Source organism: Chinchilla lanigera, unplaced genomic scaffold, assembly GCF_000276665.1.
Source record: "Chinchilla lanigera isolate Chin_1 unplaced genomic scaffold, ChiLan1.0 scaffold00094, whole genome shotgun sequence".
Lineage (NCBI taxonomy): Eukaryota > Metazoa > Chordata > Mammalia > Rodentia > Chinchillidae > Chinchilla > Chinchilla lanigera.
In genome coordinates this window covers 6671719-6699058 of record NW_004955495.1, presented here as the reverse complement: position 1 = coordinate 6699058, position 27340 = coordinate 6671719, and the positions used below count along the sequence as shown (strand labels likewise).

The 27340-nt window shown below is 58.6% G+C and overlaps 2 protein-coding genes across 2 annotated transcripts in view; one reads left to right on the top strand and one right to left on the bottom strand.

Moving 5' to 3' along the window:
- The window catches only part of Stk11 (serine/threonine kinase 11), a gene marked incomplete in the record, with an annotated part of 21214 nt that extends 350 nt beyond the window's left edge, over positions 1–20864 (top strand). Inside the window, 10 exon segments of the mRNA XM_005405988.2 lie at positions 1–582; positions 12633–12716; positions 13389–13478; positions 14285–14417; positions 14500–14636; positions 15208–15335; positions 15997–16054; positions 16993–17189; positions 19179–19378; positions 20064–20864. Of these exon segments, the coding sequence (XP_005406045.1) occupies positions 293–582; positions 12633–12716; positions 13389–13478; positions 14285–14417; positions 14500–14636; positions 15208–15335; positions 15997–16054; positions 16993–17189; positions 19179–19363 (1302 nt within the window).
- Positions 20721–27340, bottom strand: Cbarp (calcium channel, voltage-dependent, beta subunit associated regulatory protein; the record flags this gene model as incomplete). Its single annotated transcript, XM_005405990.2, is given in 9 exon segments — positions 20721–22832; positions 23607–23790; positions 25168–25378; positions 25766–25906; positions 26031–26202; positions 26337–26481; positions 26863–26927; positions 27011–27147; positions 27241–27340. Coding segments are annotated over 9 exon segments (2127 nt in total). The 3' UTR covers positions 20721–21853.

Below are 27340 nucleotides of genomic sequence, written 5' to 3'. Positions count from 1 at the left end.
GGAGCGCGGGGCCGGGCATGGACGGCGCGGACGGGCCCCAGCGCGGTCGCCGCCTCGGCCGGGCGCCTGGACGATGACCTAGAGCCTCCGTGCCAGAGACAGCCGCGACCGTCGCAGGAAGGCTTCCCGCGGACTTGGCGGGGGGTGGGGGTGGGGTCCGTCCGTTACCTTTTTTTTCCTTGTTAAACGTCTGGAGAAGGGAAGCCGAGGCCGGAGGCCGGCGTCGCCCGGCAGGGGGACCGAGGGGACGAGGGCTGGGAGGCGAGGAGGGCTCCCTGGCGCCGGGCCCAGGATGGACGTGGCCGACCCGCAGCCGCCGGGCCTGTTCCCCGAGGGCGAGCTGATCGCCGTGGGCATGGACACCTTCATCCACCGCATAGACTCCACCGAGGTCATCTACCAGCCGCGCCGCAAGCGCGCCAAGCTCATCGGGAAGTACCTGATGGGCGACCTGCTGGGCGAGGGCTCCTACGGCAAGGTGAAGGAGGTGCTGGACTCCGAGACGCTGTGCCGCAGGGCCGTCAAGATCCTCAAGAAGAAGAAGCTCCGTCGCATCCCCAACGGCGAGGCCAACGTGAAGAAGTGAGTGCGGTCGGGGTCGCGCTGGCGCGCCGCTTGCTTCCTTCCTCCCCTTCCTTTTTCCTTTCCGCATTTCCTCCTCCCTTCCTTTCCTTGTCTTTCATTTCTCCCTCCCCACTTTTTTGTTTTCATTCCTGCTTTCCTTTCCTTTTTTCCTGTTTCCTTGCTCCCCTTTTGAGTTTTTCCTCATCTTTTCCTGCCTGCCTTCCTGTTCCTCCTCTTCTTTCTCGCCCATTTCCTTCTTTCTTTCCTTCCTCTTCCACTTTCTCGTGTCCGTCTTTCCCACTTCATCCTTTCCTCCCTTCTTTTCTTTGACTTCTTTCCCTCCTTCTTCTTTTCTTTCACTTCCTGTCTGCCTGCTTTCCTTCCTGAGCTCCCTCCTCCTTCTTCCTATTCTTTCTGACCTTCCTTTCCTTCCTCCTTCCGTCCCTCCCTCTCCTCCTTCCCTCCTTCCCTCTCTGTCTTCCTCCCATCTATCCATCTCTTCTTTCCCTCTCTTTTCTCTCCTTTCTTCCTGAAGATCGAGCTGACAGCTGATGTGTGGCCCCCTAGCCAAGGACAGTGTGGCAGCGCGTTTGCAGGACTTTACCTAAGTTGGGGCACCCCCTGTGTGCCCTCCTAGGAAGGGACGCCCCTCTCCTGTTCCCAGCCTGTCCAGCTGTAGCCTAGGCTAGTTTGGGTTGTGTGAGTTTGTGCGCCGCAGCCATAACAGGTTTTGTGCGCAGTGTGTGGCCATTACCGGGCCAGGCAAGGTGGGGTTTGTTTATGCTGTCCAAGGGGAACCCTGTAGTTGCCAAAAATAATTGTTTGTCCCAGCTTATCGGCTAGCAGGAGGGAAACATGGCCCCTTGTCGCCTGCCTAGCGTAGGAGGCTGGGATATCCCTGCTCTGGCTTGGATGGCCCTGCCTGGGCAGGCTCTGGGCAGCCCTGTCTTTTCGGATTTCTCGGGCACTGTTGCCCCAGGCACCCCTGCACTGAAGCTCCTCCTGCCCTAGCTGGTACCTTCTTATCACTGGCCAGACTGCTGCTCTTCCTCCCCGTCCTGACTTCTGAAACTTCACCCCTCCCACCCCCGTTTCCAAGAAGGGACCTTATCTGCTGGACCAGGCTGCAGGACTGAAGGGGACACTCTGTGAGGTGGACGGTGACCTTGGAGGCAGTCCTGGTCCCTGGGGCCCACTGGGCTCTGATCCCTTTACCCGGCTCGCCTAGCCTGTTAGCTGTGACAGAGCCTGTGATATCCCGCCAGCCTGAAGCCTGAAGCCGGGTGACAGGCGCCAAAGCTAAGGCTCTTGGGAGTCAGAGTGGCTGGGTCTGAAACAGGACCGGCGGACAAGGTGGCCGGCTTCCATGGGGCATCTAGCATTGGAGCATAGAAGTTGGGGCCAAGTGTCCTGGGGGCCAGGTCCATCCCGGCTCGAGTACAGCTCTGGTCACTCTTTTCTTTAAACCAGAAGTGTATGACAGCCAATCTGGCCCACAGCTGCCAGTTTGTGATCTCTGCGGGCGACGTCCCCTGGCCTTCACCGGGGTACAGGGTCGGGTGGGCACTGAGGGCAGGGGGCTCTGTGTACAGGTGGTGTCTAGGGAAGACTGTCTGTGTCCTGAATGCCCCACAATATGGCTCTCCTCGTCCTCCTAGTAGTCCCCCTCACTCCCCTGACATTGGCTGCAGGGTCTCAGTCCGACCCCCACCCTCCCTACTGCTTCTCTCTTCACCTGGAGGGAGGTGGCCTTGGGCCCCTGGAAGGGGTCTATCTGGCACCCCAGGCCCTTTGTACTCTCCTGCTGCACAGTTTGTGATTGTCATCATTGGCAGATGAGGGGCTCCTAGAGTCCCATCCAGCTAGAAGTGCCCCAGCCTGCCGTAGTCGTCTGTACGTCTGTCCTTTCCCCACTCCCATCCCCATCCTGGCTGCTTCCCATTCCTGTGCCGGGAAGAAGCTGTCCAGCTGTCCATTGCAGGGTCTTCAGGTGCAAACCTGCTCACTCTGGGAGCCCTGCAGTGTGGTTAGGAGGTGTTGGTGGGCAAGGGTAGAGGCTCAGCCTGTGACCGACCAGAGTGACACGTGGATGATCAGGACCGCTATTTTAATTTTTATTTTATATGTTTGCTGTGTGTGATGATCACGTTCATCATGGGGAGTTGGTGTATGTACACAACCTGTCTGAGTTCCAAGTAGTACAGGCACATCACTGTGGCATGCGGGCAGCAGCAGGGCACCCGGCTGGTATCCCAGCCCTTGGCTTCCAGAGTGGTCAGAGGGATTCCAAGAACTTGTGTCAGCAGCCCGAGGAAGGCGATAGGGACAGGCCCGAGCCATGCAAGGACCCCAGGTGACACTGTCAGAATGGATGGGGAAACTGAGGCTAGGGAAGTGGAGCAGTTGGTAGAACCTGGACTGGGCTTTGTGTTGGGGTCCTATGAGGTCCCACTGCAGCTTGTGACCCAGGTTCCCTCCATGGGTACAGTAAGTCTCCACTGCTGTTGGCTCCAGCCTGGCCTGAGGACAGCAGGGGGAGCGCTGGCATTTGGGGAGACAACTGCCACTGTGAGGTGAAACCCCAGCCTCTTTCCTGTGCCCCACCTCTGCGGTGGGTGATCTGTCCTGCAAGGGCCACACAACAAAGGAGGCCAGAGGGGACCTGAGTGAGGCTGCCACGTGTTGGCCTGTCACAAGAAGGGGTTTCTGTGCCCTGGCCAGCCTCACTGCCAGCTGGCTCTAGGGCAAAAGGCCCCTTTGTCTGTGCTGAGCTTAATAAACTCACTCAGGCCGTCTCTCTCATAGTGGAGTGTCCAGAAGCTTCCCAGCAAGCCTTCAGAGTCCTGTCCTCCAGGCCGCGTGAAAGCTGTTTTCTTAGAGTGCGATGTTGTGGACATTGGCAAGGTGGCGGGCAAGGGGATGGGCTGAGCCAACTGATGTCTTTCCTTCCCTTCCCTGGAAGCCCCCAGGCCTGATGCCAGAGGAAGTCACACATTCTCCTTAAGACACAGGAAAGCCTGGGAGACATCAAAATGTTAAAAAAAGTTGCTGAGGCACCTTGTCAAATAGGGATCAAGGGAGGGGACACCCCCCCCAACTGGGATGGAGCTACTGTACATGTTCAGCCCTTTTTTTAAAATTTAATTTCATTTAATTTTTTTTTTTTTGAGACGGGGGTCTCACTAATTCTGTATGTTACCTGGGCTGGCCTTGAACTTGCTGTGATCTTACTGCCTCAGCCTTCTGAGTGGCAGGGATGACAAGTGTGTGCCACCTTCTGACCTGGGGGTCTGCAGGGAGGACAGTGTCCCTGTTTTTGCTCCTAACTCATTCCACGTTTGTCCAGCATGTCGGGCCTGTCTGAGGTTCTCTGCTTCTGCAGGTTGTGCTTTGCCCACATGGCACCGGCAGGAGGTAAGGCGTGAACCCGCTGTGCACAAGAGTGGGGCTGCAGGCCGAGGGGGCCGTGTGTAATGAGCTGCCCTGGGACAGCTCGTGGAGCACCTGGTCCGCGCTCTCCTGTGGCTCAGCACCTCCATCTTCCTCTGTCTGGGGTGAGGAAGCATGAGCTGTGACCACGTCCTTTCTGCTGGAGGTGCGCCAGGTTGCCTGAAGAGGGGAGATGAGGCACTGTGTTCAGCTGCACCCTCAGAGCCTTGTGTGGTGAGTGGCAGCAGGAATACCTTGCCCTGTACCAGACCCTCCTCCATCTGTCACCACTACTGGGGCCTGCGAGGTGCTGGTGGCTCCCGAGGACCCACTGGAACAGCATGTGAGGGACAGGAGTCCTGTCACCCTAGGGGTGACTGGCGGATGCCTGGACCCAGATGGTAAACAGGATTTTAGTGAGTTGGAAATCAGAGTGCTGGACTTTGCCAGCTCTCATTCTCAGGAGACCGAATATTCCGAGTGTTCTCGACGAGACCCTGGCATCTTCGGAGGCCCTGTGTTGGGAAGGGTCCTGCTAGGAGGCCCAGGCTGGCTAGTGCCAGAGGAGGCACCGGTGGGACACCTTCACTGGCACTGGGCTCCTGAGTGTGCCAGGCCCTGCCTGTGTGGCTGCCTCTCAGTGTGGCGGGAGCTTGGGGCTAGATCTGTCTGCACTGCTGGGGAAGCAGATGGGGCAGGGCTGGCTCACGCTAGGCTTCGGTACTTAGGCTGAGCCTTGGCAGGGAGCCAGGGCAAGTCCTTGCCCCCAGTCTGGGGATCACAGCTAGGGCTGCCAAAGGTTCCTTAGCCCTGAACTGGACTATATCTTCTTACTTTAATATCATTGTTGATAATATAATTCACATACCATGAAGTTCATCTTTGTTTTATTGTCTTTTTTTTTGGTAGCAGGAATTGAACTCAGGACCTTGTTCTTCCAAGGCAGGCACTGTGCCACTGAGCTGTATCCCCGGCCCTTTTTTTTTTGTTTGTTTTGAGACAGGGTTTCACTATGCAGTTCAGGCTGGCCTTGAACTCACTTTTTAGCCCAAGCTGGCCTCCAACTTTCAGCGATCCTCCTACCTCAGCCTCCTGAGTCCTGGGATTACAAGTGTGTACCACCATGCCCAACATGGTTTTTATTTTTGAGACAGGGTCTCATGATGTATTCCAGATAGGCTTTGAACCCACTGTGTACCCCAGGCTGGCCTCAAACTCAAGGTGATCCTCCTGGCTCAGCCTCTGAAGTGCTAGGGTTACAGCCATGCCCCATCACACCCAGCTGAAGTTCATCTTTGAAATCAGTTGAGTAGCATTTATTCCACTGACAGAGTTATGCAGCTATCCCTTCTAATTCCAGAGTGTTACATTATATCACCCCAAAAGAAGCCTCCTGTCCGTGAGCAGTCACCTGTACCCTCCCCAGTCCTGGGACCCACAGGTTCATTTCCTGTCCCTGGAGTCGCCTGTCCTGGGCATTTCCTGTCCATGGAGCCCACGCTGTGTCTCCTGTGTCTGGTGTCTCACTGAGCTGGCATCCTCGAGGTCCCTCCACGCTGGGGCGAATGTCAGAGCCTTGATCTTTTCCTGGCCTAGTGACATTCTGGTGTGGGGATAGTTGTTGCTATGTGCCCTTCCAACTGTCCATGAACTTCAGGGGTGTCTGGCTGACTCCTGCCGCTGTGGGTGTGTGTGCGGTGTGTGTGCTGGGGACTTGCTCTCAGTCAGGTTCTGCTTATAGCCCCTTGAGCTGTATCTGAGAGCCCTTTTTTCTTTCTTTCTCTTGTTTGTCTTTCTATGCAGTCCAGGCTGGCTTTGAACTCACTTTGTAGCACCCAAGCTGGCCTCAGACTTGTGGTGATCCTCCTGCTTCAGCCTCCTAGGTGCTGGCATTATAGACATGTGCCACCATACCCAGCCTGAGAGCCTTTGTTCATTCATTCATTTATAGAGATAGTACCCTGGGATGCTCTACCACTGAGCTATACCTCCAGGCCTTTTTATTTTGAGACAAGTCTCAAGTTGTCCAAGCAGGACTCCAAATTTACAAGCCTCCTGCCTTGGCCTTCCCTAGTGCAGGGATTATAGGTATGCGGCATGGTGTCCAGATCTTACTTGTTTTGCTGTGCTGGGGGTGGGACCCAGGGCCTTGTTCATGCCCAGTGCCTTCCTGCAGTTTTGTCAGCAGCTGAACAGCCCTGCTGCCTCTGGGAGCCCCCTCCCCTGGGCCGTGGAATGGGGGTGTCCCAGATTGCAGTGCTGCCTAGTTGGCTCCTCACATGGTTTGTGTCTAGATTGATTCCAAGGCAGCTACTTTCCCTTTCTGTGTGAGTATGGATGTTTTTCTTACCCTGCTTCCAGTTTCTCTTCTGGTTGATCAGCAAGGCAACTGTTCTGCCTGGGCAGTGCCTACCCAGGGCAGGTTCCCAAGAGAGGCCCCCGGCTGGAGGTGGGGTGGACCCGGAAGGCACCACTTCCTCTACTCAGAAGCGCTTCCTGCTTCTCTGCCCAACCCTAATCTTCTCCTCTTCCTCTTTCTTTTTTCTTCTCTCTTGTCTTAGCTGGGGAATTAATACCTATAGGCAACATTGAAAATAGGGCAGCTGACATACAGCCCCACTGTACTGCCAGGGTGACCAGCTGGGTGTCACACATCTGTCCTCCTGCAGGGTTGGGACCAACAGGAACCTGGCCCTCATCACCTGCCCTGCTGTGGCTAGTCTTCCTGTCCTCAGGTACCCACAGCTCCTGGCGTTTTTTAGAGTGGGAAGTTGACCCATTCTTTTCCTAGTATAGTGTGATTTGCATGTTTACACAAAATCTTTTGGTCCCTCCCCCCCCCCCCATACCGAGAATCAAACTCATGACCTTGGGCTTGCAGGCAGGTGCTGTGCCGCTGAGCTAAATCCCCAGCCCCCTTGGTCCCATTTTTAATTAAACAGTACAACACATGCAAAGTGATACTCCACTTAGAGAATGAGGGTCCTTTTTTGGTAGTGTATTAGAGCAAAGTGCAAGAGCACTTTTAGGAGACAAGTTAAATTTTCCTTAGAATTCTTTTTCATTTGCATATTTTGATGAAAATGTTAGTAACTGAAACACTGAAAACCAGGCATGATGGCGCAGGCTTGTAATCCCACCTGTTAGGCTGAGGCAGGAGGATCATAAACTCAGGACCAGCCCACCAAAGCAGCTTAGTGAGAACCTGTCTGAGAATAAAAAGGGCAGGGTTTGTGGCTCAGTGGCAGGGCTCCTGCCTCACTTGCAGGAGGCCCTGGGTTCCATTCCCAGCAAAGAAAAAAATAACAAACCCTAAATATTTGGAACTTCATCTTGGTTTTTTTTCTTTCCCCTTGTTTGGTTTTATTGCACCTTATCAGACTGGCACATCCATCGACTCTTGACAGTTGTTGTTCTATCACCAGCCTAGTCTTTTGGATCTTTATTGATCATCAGGTGATTTCATCTCTGTATCTTCCTGAGGCAAATGCAACCCATATTCCTTAGCAGTTTTCTAGGAGCTATATTTTGCAATTCAAAACCTCTGTCTTAAAAAACAACAACAACAAAACCCAACTCTGTCTTTATCTTTAAAAAAAAGTTCTAGGGGCTGGGGATTTAGCTCAGCGGCAAAGCGCCTGCCTGGCAAGTGCAAGGTCGTGAGTTCAGTTCCTGGTACCGGAAAAAAACCAAAAAAAAAAAAAAAAAGTTCTAGTGGAGCTTGGTGGAGCTTGGTGGCACTTGCGGGCTCACACTGCACCTGGGATGCCTGGGAGGTGCTGAGTTCTTACTGCGTCCAGAATGCCTATGAGGAGCTGGGGGGTTTTTGTTGCCTGTGGGGCACCTGAGAAGAGCAGGCTCTGCACCTGGGACTCCTGTGAGAAGCTGGCCCTCCACCTGGGACATCTGTGCTGATCTGGGTCTACATTGCCCCTGCGATGCCTGAGAGGAGCTGGGTTCTCATTGCACCTGGGTTATCTGAAAAGAATAAGCTCTGCACCTGGGACGCCTGTGAGGAGTCAGGTTCTCATTGCACCTGGGACACCTGAGAGGCACAGGCTCTGCACCTGGGACACCTCTGAGGCGCTGACCCTGCACCTGGGACACCTGTGAGGTGCCAGGTTCTCATTGCACCTGGGATACCTGTGTGGCACTGGCCTTGTACCTGGGACACCTGTGAGGCCTTGCCAGGAGCCAGGGGAAGTGGGGATAGGCCTACTGGCTTGGCTGTTCTGTAGGGGGAGTGCCTACTCAGAACAGCTCCTGCCAGCCTGGCTCTGTCTTGGACACTACTGAGGCAGAGGGACGCAGCTGTGGCCTAGCATTGCCTGCATCAGTGTCATCTGTAGGCCAGAAAAGGAAAGGCACCTGCCGGGAGCAGCCAGGGACATGGCTAGGTACAAGGGTCACCGTATGTGACAGCCCGGTGTTGGGCTGCTGGTGGCGGTCCGCAGGTGAGGGACAGGTGTGCCGATGGTGGAGCACAGATGTGGTGGGTGTGGCGGGGGTGCCTGAGAACACTGTTGTGTGAGTGAGCACTGGCTGGGGCCTGGGAGCCAGCAGCACGCAGTAGGTTAGGATGTCCCAGGTAGGCCAGCAGGGCCTGGGGAGATGCTGCCCCTGCGGGACACTGGGTAGGGTCTGGGGACTTTGGTGATGGTCAGGATTAGAGGTGCATTTGGCACAGAGTGCGTAGGGCTCAGAGATGCTGCTTGGCACTCTGTGGTGCCCAGGATGCCCCACCCAGAGAAGGACCTGGGCCCAGGGTCTGGACTGCTGTGGGGGGCGCCTCTCTGCAGACTGCAGAACATACTCTTGCCAGGGCAGGCAGTATGACCAGGAGACCCAGCTTCTGACACTGAGCCCTCTACCGCTCCCCACTCTGTGTAGATGTCACTGAGCAGCGAACGTCCTAGGACCTCAGGCTGCGGCTGGCTGTGGGTAACTGGCATGTGGGGAGAGTGGGGCCAGACTCTGCTCTGTAGGCGGTATGTGGGCTGTGGCATCTTTAGCAGATGGGCCCTGAACTCACGGCAGAGACCCCTATTGGTCTATGTCCCGGTGTTGAGTGGCTTCTGCTTTCTCTGTCCGTGTGTAGGGTTTTTGTTTTTGTTTTGTTTTTGGTTAGGTTTTGTTTTGTTTAGGTTTTTTCGTCTTTTTGAGACAGGGTCTTGCTATACAGTTGTGGCTGGCCTTGAGCTTACTTCATAGCCTGGGGTGGTCTCGAACTTAGTTGGAACAGTCCTGCCTCAGCCTACCAAGTACTGGTATTACAGGAATGTGCCACCATGCTTGGCTCCTTGTTTTTTTGTTGTTGTTGTTTGTTTGTTTTTTGTCTTTTTAATGAGGCAGGGTCTTATTATGTAGTTCAGACTGACCTTGAACTCACTGTGTAGCATAGGGTGACCTCACAGTGATCCTCCTTCCTCAGCCTTCTAAGTGCTGGGATTACAAGCTTGTGCCACCTAGCCCAGCATTCCCAGTGTTTTCAAGGCTGCACTGGACTAATCCCCGAGGCTGCTTTGCTGCCCCCTCCTTGTAGCTAGATTAGTGTGGAAACCTGGGGCAGGTAGGGGGACCATCCTGCTGTTGTCCTTGGGCAGGCCAATGAGGGTTGCTGGGAGGTGAGAGAGGGCTACCAGTGGCCCAGGGGTCCTGAGATAAACCTCATCCTCACTAAGGAAGTGAGAACTTGGGGAGTAGGATGGAGCAGGCAGGAGTTCCCTAGGTCACCCTCACTGGTCAACAGAGGCTCCTGTCTCAGAAAGGAATGCTCCTTCTGTGCTTCGCAGCTGGGCTGGCCAACTTTTGGGGCCCCGGTGTCCGAGCACCCAGCCAGTGCAGCATGTGGTGCCCTGCTAGTGCCGTCCCCTGCCTGGGCATCTCTTACGTGGCTAACACAGGAGCCCCAAGGATAGGTCGCTATGGCCAGGAACCAGCTCTCTTAGCTGTGATGTAGGGGGCCTCAGTGACCACCTCTGGCCCAGAGTTTGCTCACGGTAATCCTGTCTGAGGATACATCCTGCCTGTGCCCTGCAGCCTCCTCTGAGGTAGAGGCACATCCAGCCCACTGGGTTGGTGGCCCCTTTGGTGGAGAAGGTCAGGGCCATGTGAAGCGTAGGGGATAGAGGATAGACCAAGCCAGTGCTCTGGAAGCCTCAGGGACCTTTCAGTGCTGTCCTGAGGAGGCGGCATTGCTGTGTCCATCTTGGTCCCCAGCGTACCCCTTGAGGCCCTGGGTACCTGCCAGACTGTGGACACAGCCAGCTCTATAAATAACCTCGCCAGGCCTTGCCAGGAACTGGCACCACCCCTGTGCTTGCAGCCCAGAGTCAGTGCACGCTGCACTAGCAGAGCAGCTCCAGGCCTACTCCCACCCATCCCTTCCCCCACCCTCCTCTCCTAGCACCTCCTAGGCTGCCTGTCCCTCCCCTGTTCCCAGTGCTGCCCAGGGTATCCCCTCCTATCTGTGACTGTGGCCATCCCAGGTTGCATTGTAGGGGCCACAGGGTGATGTACTGGGGCGGTAATGGCTTCCCACTGTGTGTGTTGCTGTTGGACTTCATACTAAGAAGAACCTTTGTTTTAAGAAGAACCGTTATGGGCCAGGGATATAGCTCAGTGGCACAGCATCTGCCTGGCAAGCACAAGGTCCTGAATTTGATTTCCAGTACCAAAAAAAAAAAAGAACCTTTATCAGACGGGCATGGTGGTACACACCTGTAATCCCGAGCACTCGGGAGACTGAGGCAGGAGGATCACTGTGAGTTTAAGGCCAGCCTGGACTACATAGCAAGAAACTGTCAGACCCCCCCCCGCCAAAAAAACTGAACCTTTATTGAAGTAAAATTTTGCCATTGACACTGGCAATTCAGTGGCATTTCATACACCTACAGTCTGTAGCTGCCATCAGGACCTGCTTCCAGATCATTCCATGACCCCAGAGGAAGCATCTACGAGTCCACTTCCTGTCTCTGTATTTTCCTGTCCGAGGCATTTCCTGTCTAGGGAAACCCCACTGTGTTCTTCGGTGTGTCTGGTGTCTCATTGAACATAGCATCCTCAAGGTCTCTATGCTGTGGTGAGCGTCACAGCCTCACTTCTTTCCTGGCTGAGTGATGTTCTGTTGTGGGGATGGGCCACGCTGTGTGTCTGTCCGTCTGCTGATAGACATGGGGCAGTCCTAGCCCAGCTACCAGGCAGCCTGCAGGTGTTGAATCACCTGCACACTCTTTTGGGGGAGGTCTTGGTGGGTCACAGAGTGCCTGTGCCTAACCCTATGGGTGGGAAGGCTCCTGCTCTCCAGGCCTGTTTGGGGAAGGGAGACATCTGGACTGGCTCGCCAGGCTGTGCCTGATCACAGGGCACTGGCCCTGGGTAAGGTACAAGGGACAGGTGGATGTGGCTGTACCTGGCAAGATTCAGCTGGGGTGCTGGAGATTTGGGCCCTTGGGATACTAGGAGAAGGCCCTTGGGTGGTAAGGGAAGACTCTTGAGGGCTTGGCTTTGTTCCTGCACACAGTAGTGCTGCATCTGCAGTGCCATTGCTGTGACTGCACAAATAGTTATTCTTGGGTTAAAAAGTTATAATAGCTGGGCAAGGTGGCGGATCCCTATAATCCCAGCACAGGGAGGCTGAGGCAGGAGGATTGCTGTGAGTTTGAAGGTTGCACAGGCTACATAGCGAGAGCATATATCAGAAAAAAAAGACAAGGAAAGAGAAACAAAACAGTTGTGACAAGCTGGGGTAATAGAATATTTTGGAACTGGATATTGGTGATGCTTATACAACTGGAGTATATTAGAAACTACTAAATTTATTTCTTTCTCTTTTCTTTTTTCTTACCCCTTTTAGTACCAGGAATTGAACTCAGGGCCTTGTGCTTGCCAGGCAGGTGCTGTGCCACTGACCTACATCCCCTGGCTCTCTTTTTGTGTGTGTGAGACAGAGTCTTGCTATGCAGTTCAGGTTGGTTTTGAACTCACTATGTAGCTCAGGCTGACCTTGAACTCACAGTGATCCTCCTTCCACAGCATCCTCAGTGCTGAGATTATAAATTACACACTAAAATGTGAACTGAGCCTGGTGACACACACCTGTCATCCCTAGTTTTTTGGGAAGCTGAGGCAGAATCACACATTCAAGCTGCCCATCTTGAGCAGCTTAGCAAAACCTTGTCTCAAAATAAAAAAGGACTGGGGATGGATGTAGCTCAGTAAGAAGGTTCTGGGTGCAATCCCTGGTACCACCCCCAAACAAACCAACCCTGCACCCAGTGTCTTGTCCTTGTCCAAGCCTCTCTGGGCAGGGACAGATGGAAAGTCCCAGCGCTGCCCATAGAGCAGCTCACTCAGGCCTTCCCCAGGGGCTTCCCAGCACACCTGGTTCTGGGACAGTAGCAAAACCCTGGGCTCTCCAGACCTTGCTAGCCACTGTGCCCCGCCTTCCCTGCTGTCCCTGGACCCCACCCCAAGGCTGCTGTAACCTGGGCCCAAGGAGGCCTTACCCAGATGCTACCTTGGCTGGCTGTCCTGCAGAGGGCAGAGAGCTGCTCCCAGTGAGTGGGGCACAGGAGGCCCCACCCTCGGGCCATGGTCACTGGCTCTGGGGTCCACCGAGGCCTGTCCTCTGGTTTCAGGGAAATCCAGCTCTTGAGGCGGTTACGGCACAGGAATGTCATCCAGCTGGTGGACGTGCTGTACAATGAGGAGAAGCAGAAGATATATCCTTTCGGGGTCGGGGCCCCTGCGTAGGTGGAGGGAGTCGGGTGCCAGTGGGGGGGCACTCCTGCTGGCTCCTCTGCACCCAGCTCCTCGTATTGAACTTGTCTGCCACAGCAGGGATCTTGGTGTGGTACAACCTCAGTCAGCTGGTGTGTCCTTGGGCTGTTTCCAAGGACCCCATCTGTGATTTGGGAAGCTGAGGTGGAAGTCAGGAAGCCCCCACAGGATTTCCTCCCTCCTACCCTGGGTGAGAAATGGGATCCTGGGTCTCTGTCTGAACCCTGACCCTCAGGTTTGGAGTCCCCAGGGCTCATGGTTGCTGGGCGTGGACACTGTCTGTTTTGGGAGATGCTGGAAAGGGAGAAGTGAAGTATTCCTGTGGGTGGCCAGCAACATCCGCAGCCCGGATCTTTGTCCCCCAGGCGCCCCCAAGCTGACATCCTGGGTGGGGGCGCCCCCTGCAGACCCTGGCACTTGTACAATACTCACAGCAAGTGCAGTGGACCAGGACCTCAGCTCCTCATCCCCTAGGGTTCCTTCCCTCCAGCACATTATTCATCTTCACTCTTGGTCTCGGGCAGAGGTCCCAGAGTGGCCCCCTTTGAGCCATTGCCCCTCAGGGCACAACGGTGTGGGGTCCCCATTGAGCTGTGACTTCCTTAGCACCCCACGTATATGGTGATGGAGTACTGTGTGTGCGGCATGCAGGAGATGCTGGACAGCGTGCCTGAGAAGCGGTTCCCCGTGTGCCAGGCCCACGGGTGAGTGAGTGCTGCCCGGCAGGCCGCGGCCCCACACCAAGATGCAAGGCCGGCTTGACTTGGGCCCACCTTCAAACTTTGCTTTCCTGATATTATGGAATGACAGCTGAAGGTTTTGTAACAGAGCTTCAGGGGCCCCAGTTTGCAGTACCCACAGCCCAGCTGCACAGGCAGGGGCTACCCTCCATGGAGTCCCCCCACTTATTACCTGGATGTTCTCGTCCCCAGAGAAGCCTATTTTGGCTTTTGTTTGGACTTTTGTTTGTTCTGTTTTATTTTTTGAGACAGGCTCTTGCTATGTAGTCCAGGCTGGCCTCTAACAGCAGTCCTCTTGCCTCAGCCTCCTGAGTGCTGGAATTATAGGCATGTGCACACACCCGGCTGTTTTAGCTTTTTGGCTTTTGGCTTTTGGATGGTGCCAGAGGCTCAACTGGCCCTCCTGGGTGGCAACAGGATCCAGGTCCGTGGTTGTTGCAGCGCCCTGGGGCTAGAGAGAGGGCTTGCTGTTCTAGAAAGATTTGGGGGTCCAGGTGCCCATGTCAGAAGCAGGGAGGAAAGCCTGCAGATTGAGCCTAGGGTCTCTGGCCCTGGGTAAGAGTGACTGCAGCTTCATAGAAATCAGGGGCCTCAGCTTCAGGGTTCTTACCGAGACCTGGCCCTTCCTCTGTCATGTGTGTTTGCCTGGACCCTAAGTGACCATCCCTGTGTCCTCCTGCCCCCAAGAGGCTCCCAGGTCACATGGCTCTCATCAGCCCGTGAGTTGGGGAGGCTCAGGTGGCCCTGAGCTGGGCATCCCCTCCCTACAGGTACTTCTGTCAGCTCATTGACGGCCTGGAGTACCTGCACAGCCAGGGCATTGTGCACAAGGACATCAAGCCGGGAAACCTGCTGCTCACCACGGGTGGCACGCTCAAGATCTCAGACCTGGGTGTTGCCGAGGTAGGTGCCTCTTCCGTGGGACCGGGCAGTGAGGGTGCTACCCCTCTCCTGCGCTTCCTGAGGGCCACACGCACTGCCACAGGCCCTGCACCCCTTTGCCGCGGATGACACCTGCCGGACCAGCCAGGGCTCCCCTGCATTCCAGCCACCTGAAATCGCTAATGGCCTGGACACCTTCTCTGGCTTCAAGGTGGACATCTGGTCAGCTGGGGTCACACTGTAAGTGCCCCAGACCCTCATTCCACCCTGAACTTGCAGCATGTAGGGCTCAAGGGACTGCAGCATCTCTCCAGAAGCCCTTCTTTCCCAAGTGGCCACCAGAGACCCTTGCCTTTTACTTGTTGAGATACAGCTTGCGTTTGCCTCTCAGAGTACATGGTGGGCCGGGTGTGGTGGCGCACGCCTGTAATCCTAGCACTTGGGAGGCTGAGGCAGGAGGATCGTTGCAAGTTCGAGACCAGCCTGGGCTACAAAGTGAGCTTAAGTCCAGCCTGAGCTGCATAGCGAGACCCTGTCTCAAAAAACCAAAAAAAAAAAAAAAAATCAAAGTACATGGTGCCCAGGCTCTGGTGCAGAGTGGTGGGTTCCCCACAGCCGCCTAATTCCTGATGTTTCATCAACTCAAAAGGAAGGCGTGCGGGGGAGGGGGGCGGGTGTGTGGCTTCAAGGGTGTTGTCTCTGGTGGGTCCAGGACCAAGTCCTGCTTCCAGCCGTGTGCAGTGGGGTGAGGGGGCTTCAGGGGCCCCTGCCAGCAGCTGACCCACCTCTTTTGCTGCTCTTGGCTGTGAAGCTACAACATCACGACAGGCCTGTACCCATTCGAAGGGGACAACATTTACAAGCTGTTTGAGAACATTGGGAAGGGGGACTACACAATCCCAGGTGACTGCGGCCCCCCACTCTCCGACCTGCTGAAAGGTGGGTGTCTCTTGAGGCGCTGGGATGTGTGTGGCAAGACAGAGCTCAGGCAGAGCTCTGGGTGCAAGTGGCCTGGGCTCCCCCTAGCAGTCAGCCTGAGCTCTTGTCCTTTCTGCCTCTTTTGGGCTGAGATGCAGCCCTAGCATCCCTAGGGACCTTGTAGCACAGTGGGGTCACTAGGATTCGCCTGTGAGGCTGGCCATCACCTCCGCCAGGCGCAGGCCCAGCGTTCTGTTCACCCTTGGGACTTTGCCTCAGGTCGAGGCAGCCCTGGAGCCAACACTGTTGGGCCTTTCAGAACTGGGTTTCCCTGGTGTCCCCCAGGGCCCTTGGGGTGCTTCCTGTGCCATGTAGTAGATGGTGCCAGGTGGCTGGTCACACTCGGAGCCTGGTGGACAGTGGGGTGTCATGGCCCCCTCATCCCAAGGCTTCGCATACATTTGCTGTGGCTAGAAGTAGGCCAAGACAAGGAGCTGGTGTCTCACCTCTATCTGTACCTAGTATCTTGGTGCTTGGGGCACATGCCGGGCCAACGCAGGTTGTCCTGTAGGTGTGTGGCATTTGAGGATTGTGGGCAGAAGTGGGGCAGATGGTGACAGTGGGCGGTGGAGGCCTGGGGGTCTTGGAGCCAGCCCCAGCCTGGTGTGTGTGCTCCCCACAGGGATGCTGGAGTACGAGCCGGCCAAGAGGTTCTCCATACGGCAGATCCGGCAGCACAGGTGCGTGGCTGCCGTGCCCGAGGTGTGCTGGGAGCTCCCGTGGAGGCCTGACCCTCAGTCCGTGGGAGTGATAGGGTCCAGGTGGGGTTGGCTGTGGGCCAAGGGGAAGTTGGCGAGGTGGACTTCTGCTTGAGGGTGCCCCAGGGCAGAGGTCTGATGAGGACGCTGGAGGTGAACGCTATGGCCTGGGATGTGGGCAGTGCTGCTGTGGCCTGGACAGCCCTATCCCAGCTCAGGGTCCTGGGGACAGGAGGTGTGTGTGCTGCTCCTTCTTTTCAGGTTCCTCGCCAGGCAACCATTGTGTGCCCCAGGATAGTAGCTTTGGGGCTCCATGGGGGCAGAGGGTCTAGTTGGCACTGCTGCCCATGCTGGGTTCTTCCAGCTTCCACAGGCCTTAGGTCCAGGGCAAGGGTTCGATCAATGGCTGAGCACTGGCACAAACGTGTCCTTGGGTCATCTGGGATTTGAGTATCCTCCCAGGAGTGTTTGGGGAGGGGCCAGGACCCTGAGGGAGGGCATCGTTCCTGGCCCCAGTGTAATTCTGATGCCCAGCAGTGGCTCAGTGCGGACATAGGGCCAGTTGTGGGTTGGAATATATGGGGTGGCCAGGGCCAGCAACCCGAGAAGGTCATGTGGCCACAGCCTGGCTTCCCGCGGTCCAGAGATGTGTTTCCACCCTGCCTGCCCAGCACAGCCTTATGGTGTGGGGTAGTAGCAGCAGAACGGGGTTGAGAGCCCATGGTGCAGGGGTGGCAGCTTGGCACCACCCCAGGGACAGCACTGTAGCCAGGACACCCTGCTGGGAATGGGAAAAGGTGCTGTAGGCGCAGTGGCCAGGACCCTGTGGTGCAGCCTGGCCCCAGGCTCCTGTGTAAGTGGTGACCACTGGTCACCCAGCAGCCATCCTGATGGGCATCATGGCATCTGGGCTTTTGCAGCTGGTTCCGGAAGAAACACCCACTGGCTGAGCCACTGGTGCCCATCCCGCCTAGCCCGGATACCAAGGACCGGTGGCGCAGCATGACAGTGGTGCCCTACCTAGAAGACCTGCATGGCCGCACCCAGGAGGACGAGGACGAGGACCTGTTCAGCATCGAAGATAGTGTCATCTACACGCAGGATTTCATGGTGCCTGGTGAGCAGGCAGAGGCTGTGGCTGGGATGTGCAGACCTGACCTGGCTAGGGTGTCTTTTGGGGGTGGCCCTGTCCCTTGTTCCAAGGGCACAGTGTTGGACTGAGGGAGCTGCCCAGTACCGGGGCCGTGTGGCTGGGGGGACTCACTGGGCACCCGTCCCAGGTGCTGCCGAGGCCCTGTCGGCTTCTCAGCCCGAGTCCAGTGCAGACAGGTAGTGAGTCCCACAGAGCCAAGGGCAGGGGTGGCTTGCCACTTCCACAGGGCATCCCCTCAGCCAGCCACCCAGAGAGGGTCCAGCAGCCCTCCTCCTGCTCACGGAGGCAACAGCCCTGACCCTGTCACCTTCTTTCCCAGGTGGCCAGGAAGTGTCTGAGGCAGGGCTAGTGAGGAGCGAGGCACATGGAGGAGCCAGGGCACAGCCCTCTGAGGACAGAGGAAGCCGAGGAGGAGCAGGCCTTAGTGTAGCCTGCTCTCTACCGTCCCTGCTGCCCACCCCACCCAGTGCCCCTGGACTGGGTCTGCCATAAAGCTTTGTCTGCTGTGTGTCTGGGTGGTGCACTGCGGTTCCCCACTGCCAGGTCCCAGTGGCCATTACCTCCTGCAAGGGCTCTCGAGGGAAAAGGCACCTGGGAGGTGGGAGGGCCAGGCAGGTGGGCCCAGGGTAAGGGGCTGTGGCTGCAGGGGAGGGTTCCCAGAAGGCTGGGGTTCAGCAAGCCCGGCATCCCCTCCCCAGCACTGTGCAGCAACACCTGGGCCCCATGGGCCCCACTGGCCTGGTTTGGCAGTTGGCCTGAGGCTGAGCAGGGCACTGGAGGCTATGATGCCTCCCGTCAGGTGTGCCCCTGGGTGCCAGCTGCTTTCTGGGGGTCTTGGGCGGCCTGGTAGGGGAGGTGTACATGTGGGCACCTATGGAAGGAGACCCTGGCAGGCTGCTCCCAAGTCTGCCTCAGGCAGGCAGGCCAGACCCAGTCTGGGCCCTCTGCCCTGATGCGTAGCCCTTCATACCTCAGGCCAGAATGCCAGGCCAAAACTTGCTTGTGGGCTGTGGTTCCTGCTTAGGAACCCCTTCGGCCCCTAATGCTGTCAGGCCTCTTTGGCTTGAGGAAAGGTGATGCTGGCAGGCAAGGGGTAGGGATGCATAGAAACCACTTTCCTACTCCTATGTCCAGTGCCCTGGATTTCCCAGGAGGATTTCCTGTGTCTGGCACCGCATCCCCAACCTGGAATGGCTCTTTGTGCGAAGCATTATGCTGCATTGGGTCTGGCTGTGGCCCACTTGCCCTGGGCTGGTTCCACTTTATCCACCTGACTCTTCCCACCTGGCCCGGCAGCCCCTTCACCATCCCATGAGCTGGATGCAGGCTGCAAGTCAGCAGGATGTCAGATCCACTTGGCCCAGACCTGAGAACAGTGCTGGCATCTTACTACCAAAGGGCCTGTGGCAGCTGGCTGTATCTGTGCACGCAGAGTTGGGGCAGCGAGTTCTAAGTCAGCTCAGCCCAGCCCAGCACAGGGCCCGTACTGGGCCCAGGATCCTCAGGTGGCAGATTCCTCGTGATGTCTGCAGGTTTGGGCACAGCTGAGTGACCACAGTGGCTCCCAGCGGGTGGGCTGGCTGTGCCTGGAGGAGCTGCTTGTGAGGTAGGCCTCCACCCCGCCCCCATGCCTGCCATGCAGGTGCCTAGCCAGGCAGGGTGACTGCAGTGGTCCCTGCCACAGCAGAGACACAGGCCTGGACGGGGGCCCTGGGTGCCCACAGGCTGTGCTTCCCATTGTCATGGACTGTTCGGGCCCTTGAGCTCAGCTTGTCCTATGATGGCCGGTGGGTGTAGGCGAGCCCCTACCTGCTCTCCCTTTGAAGGATTGGGGTCCCCACAGGGCCCACTTGGGGCCACAGCAGGCAGAGAGGCCCACCCAGGGGTGGGTGTGGCCCAGGCACAGAGCAACACTGTTCCTGGCTCAGGCCTCGCTCGCCATCTTCCTCCTAGGACAGGTCCCAGAGGAGGAGGCGGGTCAGAATGGACAGAGCCTCGGCCTACCCAAGGCTGTGTGCATGAATGGCACAGAGTCTGCACAGCTGAGTGCCAAGGCCAAGGCTGGTGCCACCCACTCGGCCCGCAAGGCCTGCTCCAGCAGCAAGATCCGCCGGCTGTCGGCCTGCAAGCAGCAGTGAGGGCGCCACCTGCAGGTGGGTGAGAAGTGGGACAAAGGCAACCTGTAAGCCTCTCGGGGAGAGGAAGGGTTTCTGGCTGACCCCAACAGAGGAAGCACAGAATATGTATCTGTCCCAGGCTCCAGCTCATGGCCCTGAGCCCAGACCCGTCACTGGGGGTGGCACTTGGGTGGTCACAGCCAGTTCTGCTCAGTCCCTGTTCTCTGGCCATCCTGCTGGTCACTGCAGTCTGCCCAGCCACATAGCAGGGCTCTGCCAGCTGTCATTGCCCTGTACACCCACCATTGTTGTGGCAGGGTCAGGGGTGGGGTGGAGGGGCTCGCTTTCCAGAGCACCTCGTCCAGCCACACCAGGATCCGTGGCCTGTGCTGGGCCTGCTGCTCCGGAAGGGGCCATGCTGGATGCAGCCCCAAAGCTCTGCAAGTGGCTGAAGATGCCTGGGTGGGGCCTGGCAGGGATGCATTATTCTGGGCTGCTTGGACTTCCTATGTGCCTCCCTCTGCCCCTGCCCAGCCGTATCCCCAGTGCGCTGCTAAAGTATGTCCTTGCCCCCTGTATGGGAGCCCATGGCAGGAAGAGGCTGCCCTTGCTGTCCCACCCTGGTGACCAGACCTTAGTTTCCCCAGCCATCCAATGGCTTCTCAGGCACAAAGAGAGGTCCAGGTGCCCAGAGTGACTGCCAATATCCTCCTGTCCACAGCCTGTCTCCAGGAGCCACGGCCCGGGGCCACAGCCCAGGCCCTCAGTCTTCCTGCTGGTTCCCAGCCCGCCGCCCACCCAGGAAGGTGGCCGCCGTGCCTCTGTGCTGACCGCTCAGGACATCAGGAGCACAAGGGCCAGGCAGGGGGGTGGCAGGGGTCTTGGTGCAGCCCTCCCCTGGGCCACCTGCGCACAGCACCACTGGGTAGTGGACACCTGACTCTGCAGTCCCATGCAGAGCCCTCCCTGGGCGAGGGAGACAGAGGCCCAGCCTCTGAGATGCACTTTATGTTCAGACTACTGGCCCTCTGCCCGCCTGCTGCTGGGGACATGCCGCGGCCCTGGAGAGTAGGCTCCTGCCAGCACCTTGCATGCAGACCGCCCGAGGGAGCCCCGCGGCCTCGTTTTTGTTGTTTGGTTGGTTTTCTTTCTTTTTTTCTTTCTTCTTTTTTTTTTTTTTTTTTTTTAAATAAAACAGGTGGATTTGAGCTGTGGCTGTGAGGATGTTTGGGAATTATTGGGAATTAGGTGGGAACACATGGTCCCCACAGGCAGGGCCCCAACTGAGCTTTGTCTTGCTAGGGTGGGCAGTGGGATAGTGTGGGATGCCAAGGCCACAGCGGTCTTGGGTCCCCAGAGAAGACGAGAAGCAAACAAGTATGCAGTAAATATTTATAATCAATCAGGAAACAAAAACGACACAGTAACGCCGTCTTGGGGTGGGACAGACTGGTTGGGCAGCAGCGAGGGCGGGGCCGGTGGCCCCATCTTTTGGCAATAAATAAAGCTCGGGAGACTTGAAGTCGTGCCACCTGGACTGTGTTCTGTCCACCTCTCCAACACCGAGTCCCCAGCGGCTTCTCTGGACAGGGGCAGGCACGGGTGGCCAATCACATGCGGGATGGGACAGACAGGACAGCGCATATAGGGAGGCAGGGGCAGCAGGAGAGCCGAGTTAGGGCTGGTGGCCGTGGCGGCAGCGTTGGCGGCGGCAAGCGCGGTTATTGCTCGGAGTGGGAGGGGGCGCGGGCTGCCGCGAGCACATGCCGCGGTGAGGTAAACGGCTTGGAGGGGTTGGCAACCGCGGCCTCCAGCCAACCTCCCAGGTCCTGGGATGGAAAACTCTGATCCTTAGCCCCCTGTGGTTCCTACCCTGGTGGGGGGGTCACGCATGCGCCTGGCAGGCACTGTACTTCGCTTCCCAAGCACATGCTCCTGGTGCCTCAAGCTTCAGCTGGCCGTGGAGGGAGTCTGTGCACGTCCCTTGAGATGCCGGATCCTGAAACCACAGTGCAGTCCTGGATCACTGCCCCTCCGCAGCCAGAAACTCGGTGTTGTGTGCAAGGCCCGGATGCTGTTGTCTGAGGCCACTGGCATTGACTTGTTCTCAAGGGCCCAAAGATGGAAATTTCTTCCTCCAGTTGAGCCAGGGTTATGGAACACTGCACCTCTGGATACTATGGTGACCAACCCGCAGCGTGCCCAGAAAGGGCGATGCGTGTGCACGCGTGAAGGGCAGGAGGTCGGCAGGGGGCTGCCACATTGCACTGAGACTGTGACTGCCAGCTGCTGGACTGCATATGCGCCCCTCGAGGGACGCGCAGAGCTGCGAACGTGCGCTCCTGGGGCAGCCAGCCGGAGCACCGAGGCTACACGCGCACGACGAGCCACCGTGGTCCAGGTGCATACACGACAGGGCATCGTGTCCCCAGGTCTGTCTCACTGCCACCGCTGCCGAGACCCCGCGCGGCGCCTGAGAAGCCGCCCAGAACTGGGCTCGGGGCGCAGGACTTAGACCGGGCTGTGATCGGGGGACGTAGGGGCAGCAGCGGCAACTACCAGCGTGGGGGCTGTGGGGACAGGCTCGGCCAGCCGTGGGGAGAAGAGTCTCTCCTCGAAGCCTGCTGCCAGCTTGTCCAGCAGCGTCCCCGAGGGCTCCACACAGAGGCCTGAGCCAGGGCAACCCCCACCACCGCCCCCACCACCAGGCTCCTCCTCGATGACAGGGATGGTCGGGTCGTCTCCCGTGCTGGCCAGTGCACGGCCCTCGGGCGGGCAGTCGACACTGTCGCCACGGCGCAGGGGCGCACGCGCAGGTCGAGGTGCGCCGGGGGCCGACATTGCAGTCCCAGTGGAGGGGGCTGCGCGCGCGCCGCCGGGGTCACTGTGCTGCCTCCCGCGCTGCTGCCACTGCTTGCGCGCGTGCGTGTGTGGGTGGGCACGAGCGCGGTGGCGCGCTGCGGCCGGCGTGTCGTCAAAGTGCGGGTCGTGTCGCAGGAACTCATGGAAGAGCGCGTCGGTCTTCTCATCTATGCTGTAGTCCCGGCGCGGCCGTCGCGACCAGGCACGAGGACTGCGTGGCGGGGGGGCAGGCGTGGCCAGCGGCTGCGGCTCGATGACCACGAGGTCGTCACCTGTGCCTCGGCCACCCTCGATGCTGGCGTAGCCACTGTCCATCTGCAGCAGCCGGCGAGCCTCGCCGTCCTTGGGGCGTGGGGGCGCAGGCGGTGAGGGTGGCGGGAAGGCGGGCGCCGCGCCCCCTGAGCCCGAGCTGTCGCCACTGCGCACCGAGTCGCGGTCGTTGCCACTGCTGCTGTGGTCTGAGGCGGTAGCTGCGTGCAACTCGAGCGAGGCTCGTAGGCTCCACAGGTCGCGGTAGCTGGCCTGAGCCTGCTCGGCATCCAACTCCAGCTGCTCGGGCCCCGCGACGGCGCCGCCCTCCGGGGGAGACTCGGGGCTCACTCCTCCCGCAGCCTCCGCAGCCTCTAGCCTGCAAGCCAGGCCGCGGTCATCAGAGCCTGTCAGCCACCCCCTCTCAGGGTGAGATGGGGAGGGGCTGCAGCCGGGTGGGGGAAATCTCAGGACTGGGCTGTGGAAATGTCCTAGGGTTTCAGGGGTGAACTGTTCCCCTACCAGTTAACTACCATTCCCCTCTTCTAGTCTCTCCAGGGATGTGGGGGCTGGAGGATGGACCGGGCAGTCACTTTACCCGCCCATCACAGGGTTGATAGGACCAGGAGAGTAAGTCAGAGATCAGTCACTTGCCCTAGGCAGGAGCTGCTGGAACCTGGAAGGCACCCTGAGCACCCCCATGCACCCCCCCAACTCCTGCTAGCTTGGGCACCAGTTTCAGCACAGTTGCGTGGAGGCTGGGGTTGGGAGGGAACCGCGTTAGAATGGGAGAGGTCATAATGGATTCTGAGGGGAGGCCGTCCATCCCTCAGGAGTCTGGGCAGGTGGGAGGGGGCCAGGCATCACTGAGGAGCCCCTCAGGCCTTGGGTTCTACCAGGAAATGGCAGTAGCAGAGTGGACACAAGTCCACGGTGGCCCGTCTTGGGCACACTGGAGCCATCATCTGGGGCCACACCTGGCCCCCTGCCCTTACCCAGTCTCTCCCTCCTTCCCTCCTCCTTCGGTCCTTGCAGGGGGACGCAAGTGCGTGTCCACAGGGCCAGGAGGGCGCTCCCTGGGCCACCTAGGGGGGACGGAGCAGGGCAGGGGCCCACAGGTCCACCCCTAGCACCTCTATCTACTGAAAAATACCTGCCGAGAGCGGGGGGCGGGCTGGTGGGGCTGGCCAGAAAGGGGCGGGGGGGTGGGAAGGCCACAGCGTCGCCTGCACGGCTGATGTACTGGATGAAGTCTGCGTGGGGGGCGTCCCCGTCATCCTGGTCCATGCTCTCGCTGGCTGCCCGCTGCCGCTGGAAGTGGTGGCGTTTGGGGGAACCTGTGCAGGGGAAGTTTGTTGGTCTGCTTTGTTCTCCCCCCGCCCCCCCCCCACACATCCCCATGTTCAGGTCCCAGCAGGCAGCTCCCAGGGCAGGATGGGTATGCAGAGTAGTTCCCAGGGTGTGTGCATGCTGAGAGGCCAGTAAGGAAACTGAGGATAAGGCAGAAATCTAAGACTAAAAGCAGGCATCAGTTCAAAGGCCACAGGTACAGCTGAGCATGACAGCGCACACCTGCATTCCCAGCACTCTCAGACGCTGAAGCAGGAAGATGGCAAATACAAACCTAGCTTAGGCAACTCAGTGACTTAGCAAGACCCTGCCTCGAAATGTTAAAAACAGGAACTGGGGATGGAGCTCAGTAGGAAGGCCCTAGGTTCATATCCCGAGTACTGGGAGAGAAAGGCCTTGGTTAGAAGTCACGCCCAGAGCAGCCCTGGCCAGACAGGTGTGGGCTGGAGCAAAGGCACCCAGGGGCAGCAGTGACAGGCCTGGCTGTGGAAACATGGGAGACTAGGGGCCAGGCTGGGGGAGGCCAGGGGGCGAGCGAGGGAGGTACCCTCTCCTGCTGGCTGCAACCTAGTCTGGGGAGTTCTGGGGGTGCCCCACCCCCACCCAAAGCCCCCTGGCCAGAGGCCAGGACCCTCCTCCAAGGGCAGCCAGTGGGTTGGCCGTGGGGTGGGCAGGGCAGCCACACCCGGGAAACAGGTTTTGGGCCGCTGCAACTGAGAGTGACTGTAATCACCACCAGAAATCAGGGCTCCATCTGAAGACTTGGGGCTTGTGCTCCACCCAGGACATAGCTTCCCCTTCTGCCTCTATGGGACAGCAGGACCAGCCCGCCCCAGTCCCTCTGAGCTGAGCTACTCGTCCAGGTCCCAAGCAGGACAGTGCCTGCTCCCCACCTCCCCTTGCATGCTCCATCTTGCCCTTCCTCAAGACACCATGCACCAGCCAAACTGCCCCCAACCTGTCTCTGCATAAAGTTTTATTGGCACACAGCCACTCGTTTATTTGCATTCATCTCTGGCTGCATTCTAGCTCCAAGAGTGGCACCAAAGGAGGAGTTGCAAGGAGATTGTGTGGCCACACAATGCAGCAACATCGCTGTCCAGTCCTTATAGAAGACAGTCGCTGGCCCCCTCAAATCCCTCTCCCTGAGTCTCTACCAGAAAACCCAAGGCTTAAACAGTCCAAGGGATGCAGTGATTAAAAAGTCACCCTGGGAGGAGACAAGGGAAGGTCATGGCCAGACAGAACAAAATGTACCCAGAGGGCATCTAGCTGGGGTATACAGGGATACATGGGCCCCGACAGCCCTTCCATAGCAAGGCAGGGCCTCAGCCCTCCTGGCCAGTGTGGGGATGGCAACTCACCTCTTGTATCCAGACTGGATGCCCGCTGGCTGGGCTCCAGCTTCCACTTCTTGACCTTGAAGTAGGGGCTGGCCCCATCCAGGCTGGCGTGGCGGCGCAGGCGGGTGAGGAACTGCAGGACGGTGCCTGCCCCGGAGCCTGCCCCTACTTCCCCAGGCCCTGCTGAGGCCCCGGGCCCACCAACCTTGGCACTCCTGGCACCTGCATCCAACTGGGGGAGAACAGAGCATTCTCAGGCATGTAATTCCCTTCCCAGCCCCGAGTGCTAGCCCCATGTGGGTACCAGGAGGCAGGGTCCACCCTCCTATGCAGAGGAACCTGCTCAGAGCTCCTCCCTCTGACCCCTGCCAGTACCCATGCAGAGTTTCGGGAGAAACAGTTTTCAAGTGAGGGATTGGGACCTAGGCTAGGTGCTGGCCGTGTCCCCTGCGGCCACACAGAGAAAGCCTGAGGTCCTCCAGTGTGGGGGGTGTTTGCCATGTCCCTCAGGCCTGTGAAGACCAGACATAAAGCCACAGGGTGATGACCTGTCTCGGGGTGGGGCAAGAGGAGCCCCAGTTCTCGGCACACTCCAGGGGGAACACAGGGAGCCCCTCACCGAAGCACTTTCCCCGGAGTCACTGGAGGCCAAGGGGCTGATCTCTGCGAAGTCAGTGGCACCAGCAGCTGAATTGTAGGGGTCACCTGGCAGGGCGGAGCTGGGGCCCACAGAGCGGCCAGTGAGGGCCTTTCCCAGGGGCTGTGGGACAAAGCCAGGCGGGGAGGAAGCAGTGATAGGTCAAAGAGCATGGGAGGGTGAGGGGGACCCAGCCCCCAACCCACTGAAACCTGGCTCCCACCAACTGCTACCCCCTACCCCTCACCTGGAAGATGGCCAGGCTATCCTTAGGGGTGGTGGCTGGGTGGGGCGTGGCAGCTGAGCTAGCCTCGCCCAAGTCACACTCATGGATGGTGACGATCTTGAGGGGCGGCAGGTGCAGGTGGGTGAGGCGGGAGTTCTTCAGGTGGTGGAAGTCCCCCTCGGTCAGGGTATACCTGCGGGAGGAGTCCCAGTTAGCACAACTCTGCGTCCAAGGGCAGGGCCCCGGGACAGCATCCTCAAGCCCAGCCTCCTCCACACAGAAGCAGCCCTGACCCCCTGGACCATAGCCCCTGGCCACGCCCCTCACCTTCTGCCCTTGTCCTGAGCCTTCTGGCTCTGCTCAAACAGGGCGGCCTCGTTGAAGGAGACCCTGCGGCCGGTGGAACTGGTAGACAGGAAGCGCTCGGTCTCCACATCTTGGCTCTCGGGGTCCTCGCCCCTGAATTCAGGGTCTGCCAGGAGAGCCAAGAGAGGGTGGGCCCCAGGTGGGCCGTGCTCTGTCCTGGGCAGGCCATGGGGACGGGGTGGGGTGGGGAGGGCGCAGGGCTGAGTGACCGCAGGACGGAAGGAAGGACGGACGGAGGGGACGGGCTGGGGCAGGCGGGGCGGGCTCTCGGGCACTCGCTCATCCGCTCACACACTCACTCGCTCAGCACGCGCCTGTGTGCACCTACGCCTGGGCGTTAAGCAAACAGAGATGAGTCGGAATCGAGCTGCGCCCAGTCTGGTAGGGGAGACAGACAGACACAGACCGTCAGGCGGCCCGAGGGGGCAGGCGGCAGGCGGGCGGACAGATGGACAGACGGGGTGGTGGGGCCAAGCAGGCCCCTCACCTTGGGCAGGTTGGGTGCCATTGTCCAGGTAGGTGGTGGTGGTCTTCTCTGCTTCCTCCATGGCCCTGGGGTGCAGGGATGGGGACAGCAGTGAGCGGGCTGATGACCCCGGCCAGCCCCACCTCAGGATCCTTGGGGGCAGGCGCACCTGAAGCGCTGGTGGACCTCCCAGCAGCGTTTGCACAGGAGCAGGATGCCTGACAGCACCACCAGCGTCCCCCCAATGAACAGCGACATCACCACCACCAGCAGCACATAGTTGTCCAGGATGGGGTCCGGCTCAGCCTGCAGGCACATGCAGGAAAGGAGGAGTCAGGGTCCTCCCGGCTGCCCCCACTTCCGGTCCACTCCCACGCCCCATCCCCGGAGGTCACCCACCGTGGGATGGACGGTGGAATTGTCCCACGACGTTGTCAGGGCAACTGTGGCAGCGGTGGTGGCTGTGGTGGCCATGGTGGCAGTGGGCTGCATCTTGAGG